The sequence below is a fragment of the Engraulis encrasicolus genome, chromosome 10 (assembly GCF_034702125.1).
Source record: "Engraulis encrasicolus isolate BLACKSEA-1 chromosome 10, IST_EnEncr_1.0, whole genome shotgun sequence".
NCBI lineage: Eukaryota > Metazoa > Chordata > Actinopteri > Clupeiformes > Engraulidae > Engraulis > Engraulis encrasicolus.
Window position 1 is genome coordinate 15,303,629 of NC_085866.1, and position 9,491 is coordinate 15,313,119.

The window sequence follows — 9,491 nt, forward strand, 5'->3', positions numbered from 1 at the left end:
AATCAAAGTGACGCTAGGGTAGGCTAAGAAGCAGAGTTCCAGGTTACTAGTTTAGCTTTAAGCGGACTGAAGTATTGTACTTTTTTTGTTCATTGTCGCATTACCAATTAATGGGTCTATACCCCTTGTAAACTATGGAGGGTGCTAATGACAACAAATCTACTGTAATGCCAAGAACTAGGATCTTCATTCAAGACAATTTAAGATATACCTAGTGTTTTTCAGACTTCAGTTATTTCTAACCTTGGCCGATGTACGGTGTGTTTCTGAGATCATGACAGCTGAATAAGTCTCAACTTCGATGCATTTATGACAATGTAATGCCATAGATTCAATGTTTTACACACACGACAAAACCAAATGTTATTTATCAATTTATGCATTTATTTTCAACCTTTCACCTACACCTTTAGGGATGGCTAACTTGGCTAAACTTAGACAAGCCTTTACATAAACTGGCCAACCACAGAGATATGTTATTCATTGTGTGAAATCTCTAATCACACTTTTTGTGCACTTGCAATTTTTTTTACCTTTTCTTTTTTTGGAATGATTGATAACACTAAAGAAACTTCATTAAAATAGTACTTTAAAACGCAAACATTGTAATACATTCTGATATAATATGGTCCACACATATTACATAACATTAAAGTCACACTTGAAACATAGAAAATAAGAACATGTACAGCAGTTGAGTATCTGTGTGTGTTGTGGTTGTATATTTCTGCTCCATGAGTGGGCCTTCAGGGCATAATGCAGTTCAGTACATGAGAGAAAATAGCTTTTGTCCTGACATGAAAATAAAACTGCTGACAATATAAAAATACATGGCACTGTATTTTAAATAAATCAAATTTATATATATTTATATATATAAAATATTATATTGAAGTGTATAAAAATATGCCTAACATCTCAGAAAGGGTAACAGCCATTAGCAACCATTTACTTGCCAGTTTAAATACACAACCACAAAACCATACTTATGTGCAAACAATCCAATGGTGGTAGCAGTCAGAATGCAACCCAAATGATGTCTACATAAATGAGCATCTTTACATCTTGATTATGCGATAATGTGAAGAAGTCAAATATATGCAAATCTGAATGGAAGTGGCATTGTACTTCAGAATAAATTAAACGAAGTTTGCTCATTCACGTCTATATACTCTAATCAGTGTATGTCTCGGGAGGGGTAGAGAGGATGGCGAGGAGACAGGTTTCTTTAACTCCTCAATCACCATTTATCGACATGAGCTATTAGTTAACAGTATTTTAGTCTGAGAGAGAGAGAGAGAGAGAGACAGAGAGAGACAGAGAGAAAGAGAGAGAGAAGCAAACACAAGGCAGTATGAGCTAGCGCCCCTAGTGGCACGTTGGACCTCAGTCAAGGGGGTTAGGGATTACACTGAGTTGGTCAAAGGGACATGTTTTCCTCTTCAAGTCTTGTGGGTGTGTGAGTGGGGTGAACCTTAGCTTAGCTTTTTGTTTGTTTTGATCCATTTCAAGTGATTCCAATTTCTCTCTAGCTTCTCCTCTAACCAGGCAGTATCTAGCAGAAGCTAAAGCCGCCACCTCTCCCTCTCAAAGCCTCCTCTCAAAGCCTCTTCTCCTCTCCTCTCCTCTCCTCTCCTCTCCTCTCCTCTCCTCCTCTCTGCCCTCCGCTGTCCGTGACCTTCAGAGGTCAGGAGGTCACTCCCCGTCGCAGGGTAAGGTGCCGTCGTCGCTAAGCAGTGCTGGGATGGCCGTCCCCAGCTTGTCCACGCACCAGCAGTGTCCGCGCTGCATTCCCATGGAGGACCGGCACTGTGGGGGACGGTGACAATAGCAGAGGTCATTGTGGGGACGATGACTAAAGGATTCATTCCTTTCAATTTAAACATTTTGAAACTCTCTTTAATTCTTTCAAATCTTTGATGGGCTGTACTATGAACACAAACCAGGATTTCCCCCTGCACTTTAGGCCTAGGTGTATATTGAAGGCAGCCACCTTTAAAACGCTCACCACCCTCTCTAGGTCCCCTGAATTTAACTTAATTGTATTGCAAATGTAATTTCTAACACTCCTTCACATAATTTGTCATGTTTTATGTGAAGCTGCATAACATTAAAATTATATCGGGAGCCAGATAAAATGGCCTCAAGGGCTGTACACGGCCCTCGAGACATAGGTTCCCCACCCCTGAACCAAGTGTTGATCATGCTGTAATATATTGCATGTATCTCAGCTGCATCGTTAAAGAGTCGTGCCCTCAATGCACTACGACAGTGGTTCCCAAAACTAAAGGTACTTGGGCATACTTAGGGCAGGGGTACTGTAGGTGGAAATATTTACAAATGTATGGAGCAGTCACATGAGGATAGAGGAAGAGCATAGTATGCTACGATAAAACTTAGGGGCTAAGCAAGACAAAAGAGATTGGAAAACACTGCACTATGAAAATGTAAATAAAGGTTCACATGGATCAAAACAGCAGAGGTGAGTGTGTTGTGTGGAAGGCAAGAGCCAGGGGAGGCACTCATGGTATAGTGTACAGTACATCACTGTATGAATGTCACCCATGTATTTCTGTGTGCAGCTGCTGAGAAAATATGCATACACTGGTCAAGGTGAAACGAGTCTCTCTCTTTCACACTATAGTAGGCTACTAGCTGACACACACACATTGACACACATAGTGTACTGCACACAGTCAAAAGCAAACTCAATCTAAATGCCGACCACTGGTCGGATATAATTAAATGATAAGTTCATATCCCCTTTTCTGAATTGTCTACAATAAAGTAGAGTAGTAAAATGGCCAAATATGGGCATGTCCATATCTGTTCTTGAAACCACCCTAAACATTGGTTTTCAAGAATGAGCCACTCACCAAATATTTAGTAGTGTTCACTAGTATTCCATAAAAAGTTAGCGAAATATGGCCTATATTGTGTTTTATTAAGCATTATGTAAATTATGTTTTTTTCCTTTCATTCACAAAACGGCAAATAAAAAAAGACAGAAGCCATATTTCACAAACATGTTGGGGAATGCCAGTGAATACCCCTAACCACTAAGAGAGATGCATACTTTTCAAAACAAAGATATGGTGGTTTTATTAACAGATATGGATATAAGCAGCCATTCTAAAGCCAGTTGAGAAAAATTCCAAATTAGGAAAAAGACGGAGACAGCAGCAAACACAAAAATTGGTGAGGAGGACCACTTAACTTTATTGCAGACAATTCAGAAAAGGGGCTTCATGTTCAAAATAGTTCAATTGTAATTTAAACATGCAGAGAATGAAATGAGGAGTCTCTCTCTGTCTCTATATGATAGATAGATAGATAGATAGATAGATAGATAGATAGATAGATAGATAGATAGATAGATAGATAGATAGATAGATAGATAGATAGATAGACTTTTATTGTCCCCCTCTAGCCCCTCTAATTATTATGCAATCACAGCCTTAATGAAGCACAGGCAGAGGGTGTGAGTTGTCACCTGTTTTTTCCTGTAGAAGCCGCGGGTGTCACAGTTGGGGATGTAGATGGTCCGGTCCGACTGGAAAATGGTCAGCTCCAGGCCCTGCAGCACCGAGTTCAGCAGCTTGCGGCAGGGAGCCTGGATAGAGAGCAGAGACCGAGACACAGCATATAAGTCGAAATCCAGAGGACCAGAAAGACATCTACATTACACTTAGCTGATGCTTATTATATCCCCGAAACGCGGAGCGTCGGGGATGTAATGGTTTTGCGTGCGCCGCCGCCGCGTCCGCGTCCGCGTCCGCGTCCGCGTCCGCGTCCGCGTCCGCGTCCGCCGCGTCCGCCGCGTAAGGTCTTTCGTGTTAACGCGATAACTTTTGAACGGATGTTTGGATTTGTCCCAGATTTTTTGGGTGAATGCTCTAGGGCAGGTTCATGAACTGATTCGAGTTTGGAGGTCAACACTTTCAAGATGGCTGAATTCAAGATGGCCGAATTTTTGTTTGGTCCATAACTTCTGACCGGGTGGATGGATTTGTCCCAGATTTGGTGTGTGAATGCTCTAGGGTAGGTTCATGAACTGCTTCGAGTTGGGAGGTCAACACTTTCAAGATGGCTGAATTCAAGATGGCCGAATTTTTGTTTGGTCCATAACTTCTGACCGGGTGGATGGATTTGTCCCAGATTTGGTGTGTGAATGCTCTAGGGTAGGTTCATGAACTGATTCGAGTTTGTAGGTCAACACTTTCAAGATGGCTGAATTCAAGATGGCCGAATTATTCTTTGGCCCATAACTAATGACCGGGTGGATGGATTTGTTCCAGATTTTGTGTGTGAATGCTCTAGGGTAGGTTCATGAACTGATTCGAGTTGGGAAGACAACACTTTCAAAATGGCGGAATTTTCATTTGGCCCATAACTTCTGACTGGGTGGATTGATTTGCCCGGTAACACCTTATTTTAATGGTTCACCATTTCGGTGAATCTACCATATTAGGTACAGTGTAATAACCAATGTAACAACCCATGTAATACTAGTGTAATACCAGTGTAACAATATGCAATATCAGGTACAGTGTAATAACGAGTGTAACAGTATGCAATACCATGTAATATAGTGTAATATCAGTGTAACAATATGCAATACCATGTAATACCACTTACGCACAAACACATGATGTAAGTAAAAAATTACATTGTATTAAATATTGTTACACTGGTTATTACACTGTACCTAATGTGGTATATCCACTGAACCATTAAAACAGTATTACCATTTGCCCCATTTTTTGCTTCATTTTCACAATAGTCGTTTGGTTTTAAGCCTATGCACGTCATGTCACGTCTGTATGTATCATATACGTTTACGAAATGGTGGACGGGAGTGGTAGGAATGATGGGGGACTGGAAGCGTCGCGTTTCGGGGATATACCTTAAGCAGTCGAAGGCGACTGCACAGGCAGTCTAGTTTTATGTACAGGGTTGGTCACAGTCCCTAGAACAGTGTGGGGTTAGGTGCCTTGCCCAAAAGCACCTCAGCTATGGAATGAGAGAGATAGGGAGTGGAAGGGTGGGATTTGAACCTGCAACTCTATGATCTAAAGTCGATCTCCTTAACCGCTAGGCCATATCTGCCCTGACCTATGATTAGGCAGTTTTCTGTCTGGCCCTTTAATTTTTTGCTGAACACACCAGGCCGCAACTGCAACAGACACTACCCTGGGGTGGCGCCGGAGTGATAGTCTTGTGAGTTTGCACATAGCACACTTGGAGTTCATTGTCAGAGTTGCCCATACAATTGCTCCTGGTTTGTTTTAAAGTCTTTGCGGAGTAGAGCTCTACAGATTTTTTTTTACTAGAAATGTTCTAGAATTTTACTTTAACATTCTACAGATCCCACTGTGTTTAAACTCCCGCAATGACGTTATAGTGAGAACTTATGACATCATAGTGAGAACTCAAAATTCCGAAAAAAAATTACAATCACGTATATGTGGTGGTATTTCTTCAAGGGTTAAGGGTTTCAGTTGGGTACAGCCAGGGGTGTCTCAGAAAGTGGGACAGAGTCACCGCGACCCCACACATTGGCAATGGAGTGGGGGACCTGAGTCACCAGGGTCTCATGTATGGATGGCCCCACAGGCCATTTTAGCTTTCGTTGCATATCAATATCTTAAACATATGTCAATGGGTTGGTTGTACAATACATGGGGCACAATTTTGTGCTTTTAAGACAAAATAGGATAGGTAGGGATATGCTGTTATCTATTGTACCTGTGGATTTTAACCTGTCCTGCCTCGTCTTTCAGCAAGTGTGAGAAACACAATTTCGGACATGTTCGGTCACAGGTGGTGCTCTATTCTCCTCCATCTAACTACTACATTAAACTACTGGCATGAGGGTCAGTCACCACTGCATGCCTGCGTATGCTGCACATTTAGCAGTTAGGCCAGAGCGATGTTGCCATTGTATGTGCCAGAAGCGATTGGTAAATGTCAAACACATGATGTTAATAATTACATAATGGCACAAAGCCCTGCCTTCTCCTCAATCAGTCCAGACACATCTTCCCTTAGCCCCAACAGCTTGACTCAGGACTTTTTCATCAAAAAAGACAGAGAATGTGTGCATGTGTCAATGACATTTTAACCCATTGATGCCTAATGTTGCATTGCGCAACATTGGCCCTGGCGCCTGGAGCGTCATTACGCAACATTCAGGCTCATGAGATTTGAGACAACTTCATTAAAAATCTTTGTTTCTTTGAGATGAATGAACACGTTGAAATGAAAGATGAGGGTCTTAACGTTTGAATGCCTTCTTATTGCATATTTTTATGTGCTTCAGAGGCTGAGATATTTAGGCTTTTATAGGCTGAGGGCAGCTTTTCTTAAAAAGGGCTCAGGAATTCAGCACCCTTTCTTGCAGGTGACTTAGGCATCAATGGGTTAATAGTAGCACACGTCAGGGTGATGCAACCGCAGCTAATGCCAATATTGTATGGATTACACATTTTGTAGTGGATCATCTAACAAGTACATTCATTGCAGCACATTAATGACCAATTACTTATTAATACATGGACATTAGCTGTGGTTGTACCACCTGAGCTCAAAATCAAAAATCATTGACCAACATATCAGCAGTACAGTTGCTGGAACAAACAGACTGAACAGAAATAGTAAAGGTCAGTGACACTGATAAATGCTCCCAAAAATTCAATTGTACAATGTTTGACGTAAATAAATGTCATGCCACTTAATATTTGGGAGCATTGATCAGTGTTGGGGACTTTTATTGTCCCTGTTCATGATTTTTTCATTGCAGTCAGCTTCACCAGTCAGAGGCATACCGTCATTGCACATCTGAAGGACATTTTGTGTGTGGAATTAATGCTGTTGCTCGGCGTACTTACTTTTTCTATTTCGCCACTGTGGGAAGGATGAGGACCTGTAAAACAGAAAATATGAAGTGTGTTCAGGCACTCCTAATGCACTTGATAACAGAATTTTAATTATGGCTTCTATACATATGCATACTCTATCTGTGCCTTAAAATCATGTTTAGTTCCACTTATCTGCCAAACATCTGCATTTTGCAAAAAGAATAGCCAATAGACTCAAATCTCAATCTCAAATCACGTAGTCAAAGGCAAGTGATAGGCAGCGAGCGCAGTGCATTTTTTCAACAGCAGATGGAGACTATTGCTATGCAAAGCAGAGTGCTGAAAACCATAGTAGCACTGGCACACTGGCATACTCCCAAAGGCATTGAAATGCATTCACATATACTAGGGAAATTGACACATATCATTACCCCTTTCAAACCAATAATAATAAGTATATAATTTCTTGTCTTGTCTGTGTCTCTCTGTTGAACGCACACGCGCGCGCGCACACACACACACACACACACACACACACACACACACACACACACACACACACACACACACACACACACACACACACACACACACACACACACACACACACACACACACACACACACACACACACACACACACACATGTGCGAGCACACACATGCGCACGCACGCACGCACACACACTTGCAAATTGACAGTATCATTTTATCACGTGCAGAGGCGCATGCAATTGCATGTTCTGCATAGAAGACACTCCGATAATATGCATTAAACCCCAGTAATAACACCAACTGCTCAGGCACCAGTGAGCCTGCTAGGAGATCCCCGCTCTGCCCTCCACATAGTTCACCACATCCCTAATCATCACTGCAACACAGCTGATAGAGGAGTCCCTGTGCTCTGCTGTGCTGTGCTGTGCTGTGCTGAGCTACAGCCTTGCACCATCCCCAACACTGCTGGAGGCAGATTAGCTGCCGGTAGTGGTGGTGGTGGTGGTGGATGGTGCATGCGTACTTCCACGCACAGTCAGTGCAACATAATGTGCTGCATTCACGTCCTTCACAATTCATCTGTGCAGCAGTGGAGAGAGCAAGTCGAGGCTTCAAGTGCTCAAGGATTCATTCTGCCTGTTCATGGTGCACAGCACACAGAGAAAGGGAAGGAAAAAGGCATTGCCACATTGCCTTGAGAGTGACAGACAGCGAAACAGAGATAAAGAATGATACAGGGAGAGAAAGAGAGAAAGAGAGAGAGAGAGAGAGAGAGAGAGAGAGAGAGAGAGAGAGAGAGAGAGAGAGAGAGAGAGAATGAGCGCTAAAGACTAGAGGTAGGGGGATGGAGGTAGAGAGAGCTAGAGAGCGAGAGAAAGGAAAGCCGGCAAAGGAGAGCAATATTGCTGCTGCTGAGCTCCAGTCTTTCCTACCTGTAGGGTGGGGCCTCTCCGTAGGACTGGGTCTACTGTGCTTGACGCAGAAGCCCCGTCCCTGCAGCAGAGCCTGGAGAGGGCTGTTCTCGTGCGGCGGGGGCACGCAGCGCAGCCCTCTAGCGCAGTTGAGGGTGTACACGCCGCACGGCTCGCCCAGGGCCAGCAGCGACGTGCTGCCAGCACCAGCCGTGCCCGCGTGGTCCTGCTCCCCTCGCTCCCTATCCCTGGAGGCCCGGCTCCCAGACGCGTGCAGGGGGTCCTTGCAGGAGACGCAGCCCTTGTGGGGGCCCAGCCGGCTGGCCATGGTCCAGGATTCACACTGGGCGATCAGCAGCAGCGCCACCGTGGTCAGGTTCGAGAGCAGAGACATCTTGCGTCCGGGTCTAGGGTTTTCCATAGCCTCCTGGCTGGCTTGTACCTCTCCTTTCCCTGAAAGTCGTCTGAAAAAATGTGTGTATGTGTGTGAAAGGCTGATGCTATTTCTAGAGTGGGATGGTTAGTTGTGTTCCCCTTTTCCCTAATGTCTCTCTCTCTCTCTCTCTCTGTCTCTCTCTCTCTCTTCCTTTTCTGACTCTTGCCACTGCTTCCTTTCCTTTCCTCTCTACCCTTTTTTCCTGTGCTTCTTTTTTTTCTCTCCCTGTGTTCAGCCTTGGCTTGGTGCTCAGTCTGTTCAGTTGCGAAGGCAGTCAGTCCCCTGCGGTGCCAGAGGATATGAGAGAACGAGAGAGACACAGCAAGCAGCAGCTTTTAAAGATCTGAAAGGCAGGCGGTGATAGAGAGGGAGAGCGAGAGAGCACAGTTATGACACCTTCAGGGGCTGGGACTCAGAGGGAGAGAGAGAGAAAGAGAGAGAGAGAGAGAGAGAGAGAGAGAGAGAGAGAGAGAGAGAGAGAGAGAGAGAGAGAGAGAGAGAGAGAATGAGAGAGAGAGAAGAAGAAGAATGGAGAGCAGAGGGGGAGACATAGAGACGGAGCAGAAGAGAAGATTATCTCAGAAATAACTAAGCTCTGTGTTATCTTTTTTTATTTGTGCATCTGGAAAAAAAGACCTTTTCTTTAAGTGCACTCTGGCTATGTTCAAAATGATGAAATGGTGCCAATGTTATAGTTTCTCATTTCGTCACGCATGAATGCACCACAGCATTCTCCTAACGTTTGCCATGGAAACTATGATTGAGGGTGAGTGATTCAAGAACATTTATCA

General features: G+C 43.7%; 1 protein-coding gene across 1 annotated transcript; it reads right to left on the minus strand.

The window, feature by feature from the left end:
• Positions 1 to 388: 388 nt before the first annotated feature.
• igfbp6b (insulin-like growth factor binding protein 6b) lies at positions 389 to 9,068 on the minus strand. The gene is made up of 4 exons (XM_063209598.1): positions 8,286 to 9,068; positions 6,891 to 6,925; positions 3,494 to 3,613; positions 389 to 1,809 (listed from the first exon to the last, which is right to left on the minus strand). Exons 1-4 carry the CDS (start codon positions 8,683 to 8,685, stop codon positions 1,696 to 1,698), a joined length of 669 nt encoding a protein of 222 aa, XP_063065668.1. The 5' UTR covers positions 8,686 to 9,068; the 3' UTR covers positions 389 to 1,695.
• Positions 9,069 to 9,491: the final 423 nt, after the last annotated feature.